Source organism: Schistocerca serialis, chromosome 2, assembly GCF_023864345.2.
Source record: "Schistocerca serialis cubense isolate TAMUIC-IGC-003099 chromosome 2, iqSchSeri2.2, whole genome shotgun sequence".
NCBI lineage: Eukaryota > Metazoa > Arthropoda > Insecta > Orthoptera > Acrididae > Schistocerca > Schistocerca serialis.
The window spans coordinates 967,631,102-967,652,965 of record NC_064639.1 but is presented as its reverse complement, the minus strand read 5'-3'; the positions used below and the strand labels follow the sequence as shown (position 1 = coordinate 967,652,965).

At 39.1% G+C, this 21,864-nt stretch overlaps 2 protein-coding genes across 3 annotated transcripts in view; one reads left to right on the top strand and one right to left on the bottom strand.

Moving 5' to 3' along the window:
* LOC126458363 (26S proteasome non-ATPase regulatory subunit 14) overlaps positions 1 to 5,891 on the bottom strand; it is a 44,666-nt gene extending 38,775 nt beyond the window's left edge. The window contains exons 1-3 of one of the 2 annotated variants that reach the window (XM_050095334.1): positions 5,738 to 5,891; positions 5,013 to 5,275; positions 4,648 to 4,864 (exon numbers count right to left, since the gene is read on the bottom strand). In XM_050095334.1, the coding sequence (XP_049951291.1) occupies positions 4,648 to 4,864; positions 5,013 to 5,255 (460 nt within the window). In that variant the 5' untranslated portion in view covers positions 5,256 to 5,275; positions 5,738 to 5,891. Of the gene's footprint in view, positions 1 to 4,647; positions 4,865 to 5,012; positions 5,276 to 5,392; positions 5,530 to 5,737 lie in introns of those variants that run through there. The other variant, XM_050095333.1, reaches the window with a different exon arrangement.
* LOC126458364 (COX assembly mitochondrial protein homolog) overlaps positions 5,465 to 21,864 on the top strand; it is a 35,642-nt gene continuing 19,242 nt past the window's right edge. The window contains exon 1 of the mRNA XM_050095335.1: positions 5,465 to 5,600. Within this exon, the coding sequence (XP_049951292.1) occupies positions 5,537 to 5,600 (64 nt within the window). The 5' untranslated portion in view covers positions 5,465 to 5,536. The remainder of the gene's footprint in view (positions 5,601 to 21,864) is intronic.

Sequence of the window (21,864 nt, the reverse complement as noted above, 5' to 3'; positions counted from 1 at the left end):
GTATGTCTCTTGGGCTGCCAATAATAAAAAATTAAATGTGCCTGTATGCATCTTAATGTGTCATCTTTACTGTAAGTAGCAATCTATCTTTTCCTTACACTAAACAATCCAAGATGGAATAATGACAATACTACAAAAGGATAGACTGCTACTCACCATACAGTCTCTGGCTGCTGAAGCCCGATTCTTCTCATCGGAGTGCTACCCCTAAAACAGGTAATAGGCTGTGGCAGAAAAGAGGGGCTAACCGGACCCATGCAGCTGGTAAAGGAGGTGCGGTTGAGGTCCCTTCCCTCCCCCCATCTCCCCTCCCCAGATACAGCATGTTGCGAGAGACATCCCAACCACCCCATCCCATCCTTATCGTTTAAAATGTTATATATGATAATAAAAACCACTTTAATGGAGAACCAGTTCAACTGTCAATGAGTTGTCTGAAATATTAAAAGCAAAGAGTCTGGATGACTGTGCTTGGTATGGAGAGCTAGAAGTTAAGGGCATTCCAATGGGATGTCAGCTACTGTCCATTAGGCTTCACAACCACAACATGGGGGTGGTTCATTACTTAAACAATGGGTTAATCTGGATGACCAATACAGAGGTGACATACAATGGTGAACCCCTTTCAGGAGGAACAGGAGAAGGAGTGTTATGCAGCAATAATCTCCTTGGTAATGGAAAAAAGTGGGGCCAGTACACCACCAGATGAAGTTGTGACGAGAGATATTTGCATAAGCAAACCTGCACCTGGAATTGTCTAAGTGAATGTCGGGCTAATAATAAATTCTCCAGCCCAATGGTCAGCCGTTTAATTCCCTGGGATGTCCACATGACTTGGGATGCAGAGAAAGACAACTGAGAGGCGGTGGGACTAAGGTCAAAGATGTCATGAATAGCAAGAGATTTCACAGAGCAACAAGAGTAACATCGATCAATAACCTGGAGTCTGCTCACTGAGTCACTACAAATTAGAATGCAGCTGAGGGAGGTATGTTTAATAACACATAGCACATAGTGAATGTCACATGCAACACAAAATCACTACATGTTCTTATCAACAAATGATGTTCCTGAATGGCAGGAAATGCAAGAATGTATCCTGTCCTATCCATAGTTTTACTGCTATCAGTGTAAATGATAGTAGGAGCCCAATACTCCAGAAGAACTGAGAGGAAGAGATGTCAGAAGACCATGAGGGGTGACAAACTTTACGACCTTGAAGTGCTAATCCATAGTCTCGGTACTAACCACCAGGAGAGGACGAGCGGTGGGGAGAGGGGGCAAAATAAGATTAGAAGCACATTCTAAGGAGGTTAGGTGGAGGTCTTGGAAGAAGGTCTCTTAAATTCCAGTTGGTAGTCCCATCCGTGGATGTATGTCAGGTGTTTGATGCCCCAAGTGTGCGAACAGAATTTGACAAGTTGGATGATTTAGTTAATTGTCAGATGATGACTGCATAAGTGAGCACGACTTTGTGCCCTCACAACTGAAGAGGGAAGATCCCTGCTTCAGTCAAAAGACTGCCTATACGACCAGTCTGGAAGGCACCACTGGCCAGCCTTAGTCCACAGCAATGGACTGGGTCCAACAATATCAAAGCTGAATGTGCCTTTGAGTAGTAACCCTGGGAACCACAATTCAATTAGGACAAGACCAAGGCCTTGTAAATATGGAGGAGAGTAATGTGATCTGCACCCCCTGAAGTGTGAACAAGAAAGTTGAGAGTCTTAAGCTTTCACATGCAGACAGTCTAGTTGACACATGAGGCAGCGTGTCACATTTTTATAAAAGGGGTCCCAAACACTGGGATTGTAACAATGGCTGAGGGCTGGGTATCCTAGTAGAAATTTGGTTCTGGATGGACCGAGGTAGAACAACAGAAATGCGTGACACACATCCATGTAGGCTGGAAGCCATGGCAATTAAGTTTTAATTTTAAAAAAAAATAATAATACAGATTTTTATATTCATAAAATAAATTTGATATTCACGGACATACCTTATAATAAAAATATTTTCAAGAGGATCAATGAAAAACAAGATTTCACTGATAGCTGTTTATGTGTATCATAATATGCCCTCTTGTATGGCATTTGTCTGTAGCACAATATGAAATATAAGAGACATATTGTTTTTTGCTTTTCCCTGGATGAATGGTTAGGCTGGAAAGTGACAGTTTGATAATGATTTGGCAAAGCCAACAAATGTTTAATGATAATTTCTCTTTAAGCTTTTACCAGCATATACAATAATGGAAACTGCTGATTGGAATGTCAACAATACAAGGAAGAGATAGATAGAGTGCTGTTTACCATAAAGATGACACATTAAGATGCAGACATGTACAATTAATTGTGTGTCTGGAACTTAACACGTCATCTTTACTGTAAGTAGAAGCAGAAGTAGTAGTAGTAGCTTTTCCTTGAATTGTTAGTATTTGAATAACTTGGAGGAATGCGGCAGGATAAATATCATATAATCTGGTAAAACCTTAAAATTTCATACTGCTTACTTTAGAAGGAAGAAAAGCTTTCACTAACCACTTCTAGTGGATAAAATAAAATTAAGAAAGGGAAGAAATGTATAATGAGTTCATCCGCCCACATACCTGAGTTACTCCAAAATCAATTCTTTTTTTCAGTTCTTATGAATTCCGTAGTTACATTTATGTTCCAGATGAAAACTACTTTCCAAACAGTGATCTAATAATTTTAATGTGATAGAAGGCATTCCTGTCAAAAACCTCAACATTCTCCTTGGACTTTGACATTTAAAATTTGTAAGATTGCATAATGTCATAGTCACGATACTTTATTCGCAATATTGACAAATAGATGTGGTGTCAATGTCACTAGTCAAAGCCGACAGGTTGTACCTTATTCTTCAAAAAAATATTTTCACGGAATCACAATGTTTCCAAGGCTTAGCCATTGGGACCTAGCCCAGTTATTTTGGCATCTGGTGTTTATAACTAATCAGATTATATGGACCCTTTAGTCTGTCTTACTTGCTTCTTCATTTTATCTTGAGGGAGTTCAGAGAAGGGAAATAAATAATTGCTCTGGTGGCTGGTAAGGGGATTTATTTTTAGGTTTTTGTATCACCTTCAGTTTCATAGTTTTGATTTATCCACTGCGTTGGTGATGTTAGGACAGGTTCCCGTCCAATAAATAAAGTCATCACACAGGTCCTGGGTCCAACCCATTTAGCTTGTTCACTGCCAGTGATTCCTAGGTGACCAGAGACCTACAGAAAATTTATCCCGTTGCTTTCCCCTCATCCCACAAGGGCTTTGGGGCATTCTGCAATGACCTTTGAACTTGTTTCAGTGGTGGAGAGAGATTTCAGTGCTGTTTGACCATCTTAATAAAAGTAGGTGCTACAATCTTTGTAGAATCTACACAAATTCTCCTCTGCACACACTTTGACAGCACATATTTCCATCTGCAATACTGTGGCACAATTCCCTAGAGAGACTGCTCTCTAGTCTACTCTACCCTCTATACCCCAACCACAGTGACTTCATCTGTTCTCTACCCATTGGTAAACCAGACTGTCTCCTGCACAGTGTCATGGTTTATTCTTCCACTGCTCCCTACTTCTATTTGTAATATTGAATTATTTATTTATATACCATCATAATTCACGAGGGTCTTGTATGAACTTCATGCATGCCTTTTGCTAAGCCTATCATGTTAATATATGGAAAAGCTATAACCACATTAACAATTAAGACTTAAGACTGCGGTGAGCATGACTTCGTGAATTTTTACATTTCACAAGTGCAAGTGTTAAGTCCTAAGTAAATAACTAATGTATACAACATCGTTACAGTTATCTTAACGGAAGTCGTAATATATGCTTTCGTCGGAAGAGACGCTGGGTACAAGATGGTGGTGGTAGTAGTAGTAAAAATCAACCTAAATTTTGCGGCCTCAGTGGCAGGATTTGAATCTTATTCCACCTGAATGCAAGCCAATCCACTTACTGAGGCACAGCTTTGCTCAGTACTTCAATATTCATCCTCATTTTATTTAACTGTCGTACTGAAAGCTGTAATACTACACAATGCATTTGTAGTATACATAAAATAAATAGCTTCCCCATTGCAGATATTATTACTGTGACATAGCTAACAGCATTTCAGCAATGATAGATAAAAATCAGGCACCCAACACAATAAAATTTAGAAATCACTGTTCTAAGAAAAATGAACACACAAAGCATGGGATGTGAGAAGAAGAAAACTACTGTGATCACTTATAACTCAAGCAAGATGGTAAATAACGGGCCTTTCTGAGAAAGGTCATGAAATGTAAGTGCACCAGTTAGGTAGTGAACTTGTGCAAAACAGTTCATGCATGATGTAGATATATTTAACAATGGAGCAAATTAGTAGTCATCCAGGAAAGAAGGCAGCTTTGTAACTTTGCCAACATGGTAATTCAACACTTCTCTGAGGAGAAAAAAATGCTCTAACAAAATCTGACAAAAGTGAAAGAAGATAACAATTCAGCCCGATTTCAGTGGTAGCCTTCAGGCTGACATTTGGTTTTGCATCAATTAAAGTGCACTGAAAACGGACATTATACTACAAAGGACTTAATGAACTACTACATACATTCCAACAAGCTCTTCACTACCAACCTTTGACACTCTGGATAGGGTCCACCACAACTGCCACTGCACGCTCTGAAAGTGCTTCAAAACTCTGTTGTGTATTTATGTCTACACCAGATAACCAGCAACCAAAACCTGGGTGAGAATGGTACCAGCCAACAACCATTTCTGGTCGTCCAGTTTGCTTTAGCATATCAAGCATCTTAGCCTGAAATACAGGATCCACGGCCTCGACACTTACACCCTGCAGACAAAAAAGAAAAACAGTTCCATTTATTACAACACGCAGCCCCGATTTAAAACCTGTTAATGTGAAAGACCTATTTTCGGATTTAATTTAAACAACTGAAACAGCTGAGGACTGATTAGGAAAGAACAGTAAAGTGACTCACCGTTCCCGTTTGCGGCATTGCAAACACATCAATCACACGAACTGTATAGTCATCAACAAATTCTCCAAGCATGAGACCCATGACTTCCATCGGCACTCCAGCGCGACCGTGTTTCAACATTTTTAATAAAGCCAATGAAGAAATGTAAACTTGTTCTGCTGTGTCAACTACAGGTGCGTCTGAAGGCGGAGGTGCCTGGCTCAAACCTGGCATACCCCCACCTAACCGTAATAAACGATCCATAGCACTGGCACAAGTAAAACCTGAAAAATTTATATCAAAATTTATTTAGATACTTCAGTGCACGCTATTTACAGGACTGCTATATATCCAGCATCCCTGTCATTTCACATATATTAAACCTCTAAACAAATGCATACTTTTTATACCAAAGACGTTGCTCTGTTCCTGTCTTCTGCACACCAATGTTTATTACGTACGTCAAAATTTTCTAACTAAGCTTCACTACACACCAAGTCACGAACTGAAATCTGCTATCTCACGAAGCATTGTGGGAAATCAAAATGGACACCGGTCAGGAAGAGTTGCGTCGTCAGCCAAAGTTACGAGGTGGTCCACTTGGGTTAGGTAACAGAGGCTAACGTTTGCATAGTTGAAAATGTTTGATATGGGCGTACTGTAATTTTAAATTAGTTGTGACAATTTTGCATACCGAGATACTTAACCTGAGGCACATTACTTACTTAATAACCTTTCAGACAAACCTTCAGGAATCCAGTAAAATGATATGTTTTTCCCGAAAAGTTTACATTGCAGGAGTTCTTTCCAGATGGAATGAAAACGACATTAACAAATACTCTTTATTATTGCCTCCACTTTATAATTAAGTTTCTTTAAGATCTCTGGCAAAAAAGCAGAATATGGACAAAAGATGTACATCGCATTGCTGCCAATACACGGCCTCCAATCCCTACATGATATAGTTGAATGAGCGCCTGTTTTTCTTGTCCTACTCGCTGTCAATAACCGAAGGTTTCAAAATTGCAGGAGTCTCACTTTCTTACATTTTCGAACTCATTTGTTGCTGTTAAAGACATTTACATTCTGTTGTAAAATTTTGGTTCTAGTATTTCGATCTCTCAGAAGTTCTCTCATTAACAGTAACTTATTTAGGGTAATGTGAAATATTATAACATTTTTAGTATGCTTAGTGAAATGGTTACATTTCCCAGAAACTCAAATGTTTGTGACGTCGCCAATTTGCGGCATATTACGTATTTGCTACGTCAATTATGATGTGTTGTAATTGAAGATATCGGAAAAAGTAAAATAGCATGTATTATGTTAGTAGTTAATAATGTATAGTTTGTTTACACTACAAACAAGTTATATCAGATAACGGACTGTATGTTGTAATTAACAGTCACAATGGAACATTGCATAGTTAAGTTCACACGGTACACATTATTAATATTAGCTCAGCGCTGCCCCTCCCGCCGGAGGTTCGAGCCCTCGGGCATGTGAGTGTGTTGTTCTTGGCATAAGTTAGTTTACGTAGTGAGTGTGTTGTTCTTGGCATAAGTTAGTTTACGTAGTGTGTAAGTCTAGGGACCGATGACTAAGCAGTTTGGCCCCTTTGAAATTCACACACATTTGAATACTAGCCCTTTTTTGTAGAGATAAGCTCATTTATTGTGTTATGTGGAGGACATAAAATTTTGGGGGGGGGGGGGGGGTTTGAATGAGGAAATCATGAACAAAGGAGAAACAACTATCTGTATCGGAAACTAATTCTAGATAATACTCCAGTAATAGTTAACCATCACAAAACAGCTATATACTGCTTGTGCTTACAAAATTAAGACAATCATTAACAGGAACACATCTGCTTCTGGAAGAAATACAGCTCGTGGACTTGATATGCGTGAGTGCATTGACATCTATTGATGACGATGATGATGATGATGATGAGTTTGTGGGCTGCTCAACTGAATGGTTATCAGCACCCGTACAAATTCCCAACCTTGGCTCAGTCAAATCTCGCCACTTTCATGAATGATGAGGACAACGCAAAAGACCAGTCATCTCGAAGCAGGTGAAAATCCCTGACCCCGCCAGGAATCGAACCCGAGACCCGTGCTCGGGAAGCGAGAACACTACCGCAAGACCACAAGCTGCGGAGGACACCTATTTAAGAAGAGAAGTTGTCTAACGCACAGTGCTTTAACAAAGTGTGTTGGGAGATTGTGTCAAAAATCTGCACATGAGGAGTCATATGAAGGACATAGCTAGAACATACTGCTCTCTCTAACAACAGTATTTTATGATGATCCTGGTATCATATCCTGGTCACATAGATTGAGTTGTGGGGAAATGTAATCAATCTACAAAAGGGATTGCTTACAAATCACTTGTGCTACCCGTTCTAGAATATTGCTCAAATGTGTGGGCCCGTCCCAGATAGGACTAACCGGGGATATTGGATGTATACAGAGCAGGGCAGGTTTGTGTAATCCATGGAAGAGTGTCACATAGATACTGAAGAAACTGAACTGGAAGACTCTTGAAGATAGACGTACTGTCCTGAGAAAGTCTGTTAACAAAGTTTGAAGAACCAGCTTTAAATAATTACTCTGGAATATAGTACAACCCCCTAAGTATTGCCTGCATGGGAATTGTGAGGATAAGATTAGAATAATTACTGCAGGCACAGAGGCATTCTAACAGCCATTCTTCCCGCATTCCATTCATAAATGGAACAGTAAGGAACTTGATAACTTGTACAAAGGGACGTGGCAAGCACCTCATGGTGGTCCAGAGTGTAGATATCACCATCAGTAGCAGTCCTCTTACATCTGCTGCTGGATAAAGCCCTTCTCAACACTTCTTCATTCATCATGGCATTCTGCTACATGCATTCATGTTGCCTGTGGGATATTCCCCCTCCCCCCCCTCCCCCCCCCCCCCCCTGCCCCAGGAGTAAAGATATACAGATAGCTATAAAGCAACAGAGGGGTATCTGTTGAGACGCCAGACAAATGTGTGATTCTTGAAGAGGGGCAGCATCCTTTTCAATAGTTGTAGGGACAACAGTCTGGATAATTGACTGATCTGGCCTTGTTACATTATTTTTATCAAGGGTGTGCAGCTCTGCTGTATTGTTAAGTGGTGATGGCATCCTCTTGGGTAAAATACTCTGGAGGTAAAATGGTCCCCATTTTGGATCTCCAGTCAGGGCCACTTGGGAGGATTTCATCATCAGGAGAAACAAAAGTGGTTTTCTACAGATCAGAGTATGGAATTTTAGATCCCTTAATCTGGGAATAGGGAAAGAAATTAGATATTGTGGGAATTAGTGAAGTTAGGTTGCAGGAGGAACAGGAAATCTGGTCAGGCAAATACAGGATTGTAAATACATCATCAGATGGGGGTAATGCATGAGTAGATTTAATAATTAATAAGAAAATAGGATTGTGAGTAAGTTACTATGAACAGCATGGTGAGCACATTATTGTAGCCAAGATAGACACAAAGCCACCACCCACCACGGAAGTACAAGTTTATATGCCAACTAGCTCCACATATGAAGAAGAGATTGAAGAAATGTATCATGAGATAAGAGAAATTATTCAAATACAAGGTGTACAACATTGATTCTGCCATTTTTTTCATCAACATTTGAAGCTTTAATAAAACAAATTGGGTACACACGTATCATTCAATGTATATTCCATTGCTGGCCACTACTTTCTCCCATCTTTTGGGCAGTGTACGAATCCTACATCGAAAAAATTGTTCACCTTTTGAATCGATCCAATTTTTTACTTCTTCAAGAAATCGGAAGTGTTGGCCAGCCAGGCCATGCACCTTTGATCTAAACAGGTGATAGTCAGAGGGAGCAATGTCTGGAGAATACGGCAGGTGGGGTAGGATTTCCCATTTTAATGTTTCCAAGTACATTTTGACCTCTTTTGCAACGTGGGGTTTTAATGCTCTGCTCAAATGCATTAATTGCATTCAATAACGAGCACCTGTGAATGTTTCACTTGGTTTTAACACCTCATAGTACACGATGCTGAGCTGGTCCCACCAAATGCAGAGCATGATCTTGGAGCCATGAATATTCAGTTTGGCTGTTGACATGGAAGCATGGTTGGGATATCCCCATGATTTTTTGCACTTAGGGTTATCATAATGAACCCATTTTTCGTTCCCGGTCACAATGTGATGCAGAAATCCCTTCCATTTTTGCCTCTGAAGCAACTGTTCTCAAACACACGAACGCCCTTCAACGTCTCTTGGTTTCAGCTCACACAGAACCCAAATTCCTTCTTTCTTAATCAAACCCATAGCCTTGAGGCATTTTGAAATGGCTCACTGCGTCACTCCCACTAGTCATGCCAATTCTTCTTGAGTTTGACGCAAGTCTTCACTCAGCAATGTCTCCCATTCTGCATCTTTGAAAACATTCTCTCTTCCACCACTATGCCAGTCTACAATGTTAAAATCACCGTTCTTGAAGTGTTGGAACCAATCACAACATATTCTTTCACTAATAGCGTCCTTACCATACGTACGTGAGAGTATTTGATGAGACTCGGCTGCTGTTTTCTTCATATTGAAATAAAACAGTAAAATCTCCCACAAATGGCAAGAATTAGGCTCATAAACTGACATTTTCAATCAAGAACAACTTTATGATGCAGACACTAATTGACTAATGTTTGAATGAGGTTATGTTGACCGATGTCCAAGCTAACTGCCTGATGTCTGCAATTTGTTTCTTTCGACCGCTACTTACCGTTGTTGCCACCTATTGGCAAATGGCGGAAACAAAGTTGTACACCTTGTAGTAAAGGGAGACAAAAATGTAGTTGTGACAGAGGACTGGAATTTGATAGTAGGAGAAGAGAGAGAATGAAAAATTGTAGGTGAATATTGCCTAGGAGAAAGGAATGAAAGAGAAAGTCAATGGGTAGAATTTTGCATGGAGCATAAGTCAGTCACTACTAAAACTTGGTTTAAGAATCATGAAAGAAGGCTGTACACCTGGAAGAGATCTGGAGACATTGGAAGGTTTCAGACTGGTTATATAATGGTAAGACAGAGATTTAGGAACAAGGTTTTAAATTTTAAAACACATCCAGAGGCAGAGGTGGACAATTTATTGGTTATGAATGATAGATTAAAACATAATTGCAAAAAAAGGTGATGGGACTTGGACAAGTTGAAAGACTTGAAAGACCAGAGGATCAGAGGGAGCATTAGGTAACAATTGACTAGAAGAGGGGGAAGGAACTCAATAGAAGACAAAGGGGTACTTTGAGAGATGAAATAGCAAGAGCAACAGAGTTTCAAATAGGTAAAAAGATGAGAGCTGTTACAAATCCTTCAATAACACAGAAAAAATTGAACTTAACTGATTGAAGGAGGAAAGAAATACTGTAAATGAAGTGGGTGAAAAGGAATGTTGTTGTTGTTGTTGTTGTTGTTGTTGTTGTTGTGATCTTCAGTCCTGAGAGTGGTTTGATGCAGCTCTCCATGCTACTCTATCCTGTGCAATGTTCTTCATCTCCCAGTACCTACTGCAGCCTACATCCATCTGAATCTGCTTAGTGTATCCATCTCTTGGTCTCCCTCTACGATTTTTACCCTCCACGCTGCCCTCCAATACTAAATTGGTGATCCCTCGATATCTCAGAACATGTCCTACCAACCGATCCCTTCATCTAGTCAAGTTGTGCCACAAGCTCCTCTTCTCCCCAATTCTATTCAATACCTCCTCATTAGTTATGTGATTTACCCATCTAATCTTCAGCATTCTTCTGTAGCACCACATTTCGAAAGCTTCTATTCTCTTCTTGTCTAAACTGTTTATCGTCCACGTTTCACTTCCATACATGGCTACACTCCATACAAATACTTTCAGAAACGACTTCCTGACACTTGAATCTATACTCGATGTTAACAAATTTTTCTTCTTCACAAACGCTTTCCTTGCCATTGCCAGTCTACATTTTATATCCTCTCTACTTCGACCATCATCAGTTACTTTGCTACCCAAATAGCAAAACTCCTTTACTACTTTAAGTGTCTCATTTCCTAATCTAATTCCCTCAGCATCACCCAACTTAATTCGACTACATTCCATTATCCTCATTTTGCTTTTGTTGATGTTCATCTTATACCCTCCTTTCAAGACACTTTCCATTCCGTTCAACTGCTCTTCCAGGTCCTTTGCTGTCTCTGACAGAAGTACAATGTCATCGACGAACCTCAAAGTTTTTATTTCTTCTTCATGGATTTTAATACCTACCCCGAATTTTTCCTTTGTTTCCTTTACTGCTTGCTCAATATACAGATTGAATAACATCGGGGAGAGGCTACAACCCTGTCTCACTCCCTTCCCAACCACTGCTCCCCTTTCATACCCCTCGACTCTTATAACTGACATCTGCTTTCTGTACAAATTGTAAATAGCCTTTCGCTCCCTGTATTTCACCCGTGCCACCTTCAGAATTTGAAAGAGATTATTCCAATCAACATTGTCAAAAGCTTTCTCTAAGTCTACAAATGCTAGAAACGTAGGTTTGCCTTTCCTTAATGTTTCTTCTAAGGAAAGTCGTAGGGTCAGTATTGCCTCACGTGTTCCAACATTTCTTCGGAATCCAAACTGATCTTCCCCGAGGTCGGCCTTTGTCAGTTTTTCCATTTGTTTGTAAAGAATTTGCGTTAGTATTTTGCAGCTGTGACTTATTAAACTGATAGTTCGGTAATTTTCACATCTGTCAACACCTACTTTCTTTGGGATTGGAATTATTATATTCTTCTTGAAGTCTGATGGTATTTGGCCTGTCTCATACATCTTGCTCACCAGATGGTAGAGTTTTGTCTGGACTGGCTCTCCCAAGGTTGTCCGTAGTTCCAATGGATGTTGTCTACTCCAGGGGCCTTGTTTCGACTCAGGTCTTTCAGTGCTCTGTCAAACTCTTCACGCAGTATCATATCTCCCATTTCATCTTCATCTACGTCCACTTCCATTTCCATAATATTGTCCTCAAGTACAACTTCCCTTTCTGCTTTCCCTTCTTTGCTTAGAACTGGGTTTCCATCAAAGCTCTTGATATTCGTGCAAGTGGTTCTCCTTCCTCCAAAGGTCTCTTTAATTTTCCTGTAGGCAGTATCTATCTTACCCCTAGTGAGATAAGCTTCTGAGTCATTCCGTGTCCAATCAACACACCTATTGTACCTCACCCTCTTAGATTTTGCTGAAAGTTGGTATACTTATAATGGGCACTGAGACTAAGAAAAATACCAAATTTCAATTTTTTATCTCAAACCATTCCTGAAATATGGCTATGTAAACTTTTCAAAAACCAGCCAAAAATGTGTGAACTGACTTTTTTTTAAATTGTCGTAGGAGCTGCCCTGAATGAGTTGGAGAACTGGGAAAGGTGTCATTTTTCATGCTCTTTCCAGGGATATACAACAAAACATAGCTTCTAATTAATAACCTTTTTCAAAATACTAATTAATATTTTGATTTAATTTTAATTTTTTTACAAAAAGTACATAATTGAAAATTTTCAAAATATTTCCATAACTACTTCATACTATTGTAAATCACACGGCAAAATATAAATCTGGGATGATTAGATTAGATTAGATTAATACTAGTTCCATGGATCATGAATACGATATTTCGTAATGATGTGGAACGAGTCAAATTTTCTAATACATGACATAATTAGGTTAATTTAACAACATACTTAAGTTAATATAACAACTTTATTTTTTTGTGTTTTTTGTTTTTATTTTTTTTAATTTTTTTTATTTTTTAAATATTATTTTTTTCTTAATTTATATCTAAAAATTCCTCTATGGAGTAGAAGGAGTTGTCATTCAGAAATTCTTTTAATTTCTTCTTAAATACTTGTTGGTTATCTGTCAGACTTTTGATACTATTTGGTAAGTGACCAAAGACTTTAGTGCCAGTATAATTCACCCCTTTCTGTGCCAAAGTTAGATTTAATCTTGAATAGTGAAGATCATCCTTTCTCCTAGTATTGTAGTTATGCACACTGCTATTACTTTTGAATTGGGTTTGGTTGTTAATAACAAATTTCATAAGAGAGTATATATACTGAGAAGCTACTGTGAATATCCCTAGATCCTTAAATAAATGTCTGCAGGATGATCTTGGGTGGACTCCAGCTATTATTCTGATTACACGCTTTTGTGCAATAAATACTTTATTCCTCAGTGATGAATTCCCCCAAAATATGATGCCATATGAAAGCAATGAGTGAAAATAGGCGTAGTAAGCTAATTTACTAAGATGTTTATCACCAAAATTTGCAATGACCCTTATTGCATAGGTAGCTGAACTCAAACGTTTCAGCAGATCATCAATGTGTTTCTTCCAATTTAATCTCTCATCAATGGACACACCTAAAAATTTGGAATATTCTACCTTAGCTATATGCTTCTGATTAAGGTCTATATTTATTAATGGCGTCATACCATTCCCTGTACGGAACTGTATGTACTGTGTCTTATCAAAATTCAGTGAGAGTCCATTTACAAGGTGATTACTATACTTGTATCATCAGCAAAGAGAACTAACTTTGCCTCTTCATGAATATAGAATGGCAAGTCATTAATATATAATAAGAACAACAAAGGACCCAAGACTGACCCTTGTGGAACCCCATTCTTGATAGTTCCCCAGTTTGAGGAATGTGCTGATCTTTGCATGTTACGAGAACTACTTATTTCAACTTTCTGCACTCTTCCAGTTAGGTACGAATTAAACCATTTGTGCACTGTCCCACTCATGCCACAATACGTGAGCTTGTCTAGCAGAATGTCATGATTTACACAATCAAAAGCCTTTGAGAGATCACAAAAAATCCCAATGGGTGGTGTTCGGTTATTCAGGTCATTCAAAATTTGACTGGTGAAAGCATATATGGCATTTTCTGTTGAAAAACCTTTCTGGAAACCAAACTGACATTTTGTTAGTACTTCATTTTTACAGATATGTGAAGCTACTCTTGAATACATTACTTTCTCAAAAATTTTGGATAAAGCTGTTAGAAGGGAGATTGGACGGTAATTGTTGACATCAGATCTATCCCCCTTTTTATGCAAAGGTATAACAATATCATATTTCAGTCTGTCAGGGAAAATGCCCTGTTCCAGAGAGCTATTACACAGGTGGCTGAGAATCTTACTTATCTGTTGAGAACAAGCTTTTAGTATTTTGCTGGAAATGCCATCAGTTCCATGTGAGTTTTTGCTTTTAAGCAAGTTTATTATTTTCCTAATTTCAGAGGGAGAAGTGGGTGAGATTTCAATTGTATCAAATTGCATAGGTATGGCCTCTTCCATTAACAGCCTAGCATCTTCTAATGAACACCTGGATCCTACTATATCCACAACATTTAGAAAATGATTATTAAAAATATTTTCAACTTCTGACTTTTTGTTCGTAAAGTTTTCATTCAATTTGATGGTAATACTGTCTTCCTCTGCTCTTGGTTGACCTGTTTCTCTTTTAATAATATTCCAAATTGTTTTAATTTTATTATCAGAGTTGCTGATTTCAGACATGATACACATACTCCTGGATTTTTTAATAACTTTTCTTAATACACTCCTGGAAATGGAAAAAAGAACACATTGACACCGGTGTGTCAGACCCTCCATACTTGCTCCGGACACTGCGAGAGGGCTGTACAAGCAATGATCACACGCACGGCACAGTGGACACACCAGGAACCGCGGTGTTGGCCGTCGAATGGCGCTAGCTGCGCAGCATTTGTGCACCGCCGCCGTCAGTGTCAGCCAGTTTGCCGTGGCATACGGAGCTCCATCGCAGTCTTTAACACTGGTAGCATGCCGCGACAGCGTGGACGTGAACCGTATGTGCAGTTGACGGACTTTGAGCGAGGGCGTATAGTGGGCATGCGGGAGGCCGGGTGGGCGTACCGCCGAATTGCTCAACACGTGGGGCATGAGGTCTCCACAGTACATCGATGTTGTCGCCAGTGGTCGGCGGAAGGTGCACGTGCCCGTCGACCTGGGACCGGACCGCAGCGACGCACGGATGCACGCCAAGACCGTAGGATCCTACGCAGTGCCGTAGGGGACTGCACCGCCACTTCCCAGCAAATTAGGGACACTGTTGCTCCTGGGGTATCGGCGAGGACCATTCGCAACCGTCTCCACGAAGCTGGGCTACGGTCCCGCACACCGTTAGGCCGTCTTCCGCTCACGCCCCAACATCGTGCAGCCCGCCTCCAGTGGTGTCGCGACAGGCGTGAATGGAGGGACGAATGGAGACGTGTCGTCTTCAGCGATGAGAGTCGCTTCTGCCTTGGTGCCAATGATGGTCGTATGCGTGTTTGCCGCCGTGCAGGTGAGCGCCACAATCAGGACTGCATACGACCGAGGCACACAGGGCCAACACCCGGCATCATGGTGTGGGGAGCGATCTGCTACACTGGCCGTACACCACTGGTGATCGTCAAGGGGACACTGAATAGTGCACGGTACATCCAAACCGTCATCGAACCCATCGTTCTACCATTCCTAGACCGGCAAGGGAACTTGCTGTTCCAACAGGACAATGCACGTCCGCATGTATCCCGTGCCACCCAACGTGCTCTAGAAGGTGTAAGTCAACTACCCTGGCCAGCAAGATCTCCGGATCTGTCCCCCATTGAGCATGTTTGGGACTGGATGAAGCGTCATCTCACGCGGTCTGCACGTCCAGCACGAACGCTGGTCCAACTGAGGCGCCAGGTGGAAATGGCATGGCAAGCCGTTCCACAGGACTACATCCAGCATCTCTACGATCGTCTCCATGGGAGAATAGCAGCCTGCATTGCTGCGAAAGGTGGATATACACTGTACTAGTGCCGACATTGTGCATGCTCTGTTGCCTGTGTCTATGTGCCTGTGGTTCTGTCAGTGTGATCATGTGATGTATCTGACCCCAGGAATGTGTCAATAAAGTTTCCCCTTCCTGGGACAATGAATTCACGGTGTTCTTATTTCAATTTCCAGGAGTGTATAACACAGTAGTTTTTATAATTTTTAATAGTTTCTGGGTCACTACTCTTTCTTGCTGTCAGATACATTTCCCTTTTCCGGTTACAAGATATTTTTATACCCTTAGTAAGCCATGGTTTGTTACAAGGTTTCTTACGAGTATATTTAACTATTTTCTTGGGGAAGCAGTTTTCAAATGCATTTACAAAAATGTCATGAAATAAATTATATTTTAAATTGGCATCAGGTTCACGGTACACCTCATCCCAGTCTAACTGCTGTAGGCTTTCCCTGAAATTTGCAATTGTTAAATCGTTGACTGAACGTGCTACTTTGGAGGACTGTTTAGTATTGCTGAATGGAGCTATGTCATATATTGTAACTAGCTGTGCACCATGATCAGAAAGACCATTCTCAACAGGCTGAGCATTTATCTGGTTAAACTTATCTTGGTCTGTAAGGAAGTTATCTATCAGTGAGCTGCTATCCTTTACCACCCGAGTAGGAAAATCAATAACGGGTGTCAAATTGAAAGAACCGAGTAATACTTCAAGGTCATTTTTCCTATTACCCTCTTTCAGAGAATCTACATTGAAGTCCCCACAAATAATAATTTGCTTCCCCCTGTCTGACAGATAGCACAACAAGGAGTCCAAATTTTTCAGAAATAGATGAAAATTTCCTGATGGGGACCTATATACAGTTACAATTATAAATGTGCCTTTATTTAATTTAAGCTCACAGGCACATGCTTCTATATGTTTCTCTACACAAAACTTTTTTGTTTCTATACTTTTTGCACAATGATAACTTTTGACATATATGGCAACTCCTCCTTTCTCCATATTTTCTCTCATTACATGTGCAGAGAGCTTATATCCACTTACATTTACCTTATCCATATCAGTAACAATGTGATGCTCAGACAGGCATAGTATATCTATTTCATTCTCAGCTTCTAAATCTTCTAAACAAACCAGAAGCTCATCTACTTTATTCTTTAAACTCCCAATATTTTGATGAAATATACTTACATTATTTTTAATTATACTTTTATGAGAACCTTTCCTTATTCTAACATTTGCAGTACTCTCCTGTCTGAGTTTCTCATTGTGCTTAGGCCTAGTTCCTATACCAGTGGTCACATGGTGTTGAGAGAGGCAGATTATGTCAACTGGGTTGGGTGACTTTAATTCATCAATGCAATTACCTAGGACTGAGATACAACTTGGTGGAGATAAAATTTCTGGTGATTGGTGAAAATTTATAATTGATAGCTGTGATTGGTGATCACATGTGCTAGAATTGTGCTGTTTAATTTCTTTCCTAAACTGAAGATTTGTTTCAATCCTGACCTCTCGTAGAACTTGACATCTTTCTGTCTTACCTATCCTAAAAAAGGTGCTGCTCCAACACCTGTAACCACTGGTATTTTACCATTCATGGCAGTGCCTCCTCCCCTTAAATTTCCTGCTATTACCCCAGCCAGTTTCCCCTTCCCTTTCCTGTTGAGATGTAGGCCGTGCCTGGTATAGTCCCATCTACTGAGATAATCAACAGGAACCACACCAATATGAGCCCCCGCACCCGACCCAAGCAGCTGTTCCAACTCCAAATTAACTCTCCCAACAGAAGAGTTCAAATGAGGCCGGTCATGGCGTCTCAGGACAGATACAAATTCAACATTGGTGTGTCTCGATGCCGACGCAATCTTTACCAGGTCACACTCTATACTGTACCCAGGATCTCTGTCGATGCTGATTATTTCATTGTTAAAAAAATTTATTCCAGACTCTTGTTTATCACTAATGGTCCTAGTTTGACCAAATTGACCTTTAACAAACAGGAATTTCTTTAAAATATGCTGAAAGGTAAGTCAAAAAAGTATTAGAAATATCAAAACATCACCTTATTAAACCAAAACTAATCAGCATATTTGATAATTAAGTTGATTGCTTATTTTAATTTCGCACAACTGCACTAACAGTATATTAACTGATATAACAAAAACAAGAAATTGAGCATTTAACTACAAACTGAAATAAAGTATGAATAAGCACAAGTATTTACATAATAGTTCTGGTCCATGATGTTTGAAATGGAACTATTAAACAAATAAAATACGTAATGCTTGTTTTTGAGTAACAGGTATCTGTACATAGCTAAATTTAACACAATAGGTACTAACAATAATTTTGAAACAACTTTCTATAAAATATACATTAACACTAACCTGAGACAAAAATTAAGTTTTGAGTTGAAAGCAGTTTCCCAATAAATTGTCTTGGAACTTCACATATTACATTTTAATAAAGCTGACTGGGTTTGGTTTACATCACTTTCATTAAGAATGTATGTTCTCCGTGTCGGAGTAAATGGATTCACTTTTGTGAGAACATCCACAACTGACACCCACAAGTCATCTGCATGTGCAGGATAAGAGAATGACTTAGCTGGTCCACATGGATGAAGAAAAGTTATTTTCACTTCATCAAGTTCTTCGTTTTTTTGTTGTTTTTTTTTTTTAAATGTACCCAAGCCACCAGTTCCTGCCATATACGGTGGTGACATAGCCTGATACATCTTGTGACTTCAGTTTGTCTGGTGATGTAGTTACTTCCCTCTCCCAACTCTGCATATCACCTGAGAAGTATTCGACTATTAATTTTGATGGTGTTGGGAATGAAAGCGTGAAATTGCTGTGTTCCTTTGATTGTCAATGCCTCTTCAAGTCGGCTTATTAGGAATATTTCTGAAGCAGCGTAGTCTTCTTGAGTGGAACATGCAAAATCAACATTTGTGATATTATCTACTGCCCACTCAAATAGATCTCGTGCGGTTTGGATCTGATTTTGGTATGGCCTTTGCAAACTTGCACGAGCTGCCAGTCTCTTCACTGAACCCCCTACTCCATCACAAGGCCCTTTCCCATGTGCTGTGGCTGAAAGTGCCACTCAGCTTTTATGTTGAAGTCTTCCTCATGAAGGCAAAGGTTCAGGAAGTTTTTCTTATTTTTATACTGAGTGGCAGAACTGTCAGAATAACAGTATATCTTTTTTGGAATCTTTTGAAATTTATTTGTTAGATATGAAATTAGCTTCTTTTGAAAGGTGTAAACCGCAATTGTATTGTGCTCCAGGCAATCAGAAACAATGACAAAGCTCATATGCTCAATTTTGTCTTCCTGTTTGTAATATATAACAAAAGGATGAATGGTAATCTGTTGTCTTGTTCTGTGGAAACTCTGAGCTTCATCTTGTAGAACTACACTATAATTTTCTGAACAATCACGTATGACAACAAATTCAGATTCCATAAGGTTTTCCCTTGTGGAGTTAAGGAATGTTCGTTGTTGTTTGGCAATGAAGTCATGCCGAATCAAAGTCTACATCTTACTACAAAATAAAGCTATGAATTCTTCAGAAGTTTTCTGCACAATTTCCAGATTACATCGGTCAACTGACATCCACTGTCGGAACTGAACTTGTTAAATTTAGTTTTCATGAACAGAGTCTTTTAAAATTTTACGTATGGCAGTTTCTCCTGGGCAGCATTCACAGTTTCCCATGTTGCAATCAACTGATGATGGGTTGCAAAGCATTTTTGCAATGCACTGCTTATAATTGTTTAAGCTGCTGTTTGTTACTGTATTTAGTTTGGAATTTTCTATCATTAATTTTATGTTTTGGTGAGTTGTGCACACGCAGACAGTGTGTGTGTGTGTGTGTGTGTGTGTGTGTGTGTGTGTGTGCCACTCCGGCCAGCTAATACACAATGTTTCGGTCTCAACTCAGCAAATTTAGAGAAACCTATTTTCATGTTAGGAAACTTGTCTTTAAAATGCTTGTAAGCTTCTTTAAGGTTACACAAAATAAGTCTTTTTGATATTTTTGTTTTATTTCCACTTGTTTCTGCAATTGTCACACAATCTTTAATACCTGGCATTGCCCTGCTAACTTCATCATTTTCATAAAATGAATTCACAGTTTTGATAGTTTCTGTTGGTAAACACTTCCCTGGCTTTGGGTTTGGACCTTCCATGAATCCTTTCTCTTTCAAATTTTTTTTTGGACTGACGAACAATGTAATTAGGAGCATTAAATTCCCTCATTATTTTCCTGACACTCCACTTTTCAGGTAAACTTGTAAGAATCATTAGTTTTTTTGCTCTACTTATAGAATTTTTAAAATTTCTTTTAAGATTTTCAAGAATGGATTCATCAGTATCAGTATCTGACGAAGAAGTTTCAGGAGCAACAAAAAGTTTACGTGTCATTGATGAGATTTTCTTCACTTTTGATTTTGTGTAATGCCTAGACGTTAGTTTTCTCTTGTCAATTGGGGACTCACCTAGTTCTTGAAGTGTTGTGTTAAATGTTTCAACAGCTACTGAAAGTTGGAGTGAAGTCAGGGTCTTGGTCTCAGATGATTATCTCTGATCCAGAAGATTCTTCTTCAACACTTTCATCACTGATGGGCTCTGGTGTATTTTTCAATTTGGTTACATCTTTCCTACATTTATCACAAATCTTGGCACCACTTGGTATTTGAGGAAATAATTTGGGCATCCATGTTGTGACATTTCTCAGTTTTTTTCTGTCTCTAATAAAATGATTTGACTTCTTCAATGGATTACAATGCTGCACTCTTATAGCACTGCAATTTTTACTTGGTTCCATATTTATACAAAAACCACTTATAAACTGTCCTTGAATGTATAGATTTACTTGAAAATGAACTATTAAATATAATAGATACAGACTGGTCAACACAGAGGTAACAATTGATTTGCACTAAAACCACAGTGCACAATAATGCTGTAGGCACACAAAGCCTTAGAAGGTAACAATGCAGACTACATCATCTGAACAATGGCTCCAGTCTCTGAATTATTGTACAGACATCAAGCCCTATGTATACGGTCCTCTACTGACATACTACCTTAAAGGTCAGTTTGGTCAAACTAGGGACGTTAGTGAAAAACAAGAGCCCAGAATAATTTTTTTTTTAACAATGAACCCTCATCGTCCCACATTTATATTTTGCAATGTGATTTACAACAGTATGAAGTAGCTATGGAAATATTTTGAAAATTTTCAATTATGTACTTTTTGTAAAAAAATTAAATCAAAATATTAATTACCATTTTGAAAAAGGTTATTAATTATAAGCTATGGTTTTTTTTCTATCACTGGAATGAGCATGAAAAATGCTAAAAAATGACACCTTTCCCAGTTCTCTAGCTCAATTAGGGCAGCTCCTAGGGCAATTAAAAAAAGTCCATTCACACATTTTTGGCCAGTTTTTGAAAAGTTTACATGACCATATGTCAGGAATGGTTTAAGGTACAAAAATGAAATTTGGTATTTTTCTTGGTTTCAACACCCACTATAAGTATACCAACTTTCAGCAAAATCCAAGAGGGTGAGGTAATATTTTTATTTAAAGTGTGTTGATTTGACATGGAATGACTCCTCTACATCCTTAAATTTGTCCTCTAGCCATCCCTCCTTAGCCATTTTGCACTTCCTATCGATATCATTTTTGAGACGTTTGTATTCCTTTTTGCCTGCTTCATTTACTGCAGTTTTATATTTTCTCCTTTCATCAATTAAATTCAATATTTCTTCTGTTACCCAAGGGTTACTACTAGCCCTCATCTTTTTACCTATTTGATCCTCTGCTGCCTTCACTATTTCATCCCTCAATGCTACCCATTCTTCTTCTACTGTATTTCTTTCCCCCATTCCTGTCAATTGTTCCCTTATGCTCTCCCTGAAACTCTGTACGACCTCTGGTTCTTTCAGTTTATCCAGGTCCCATCTCCTTAAAT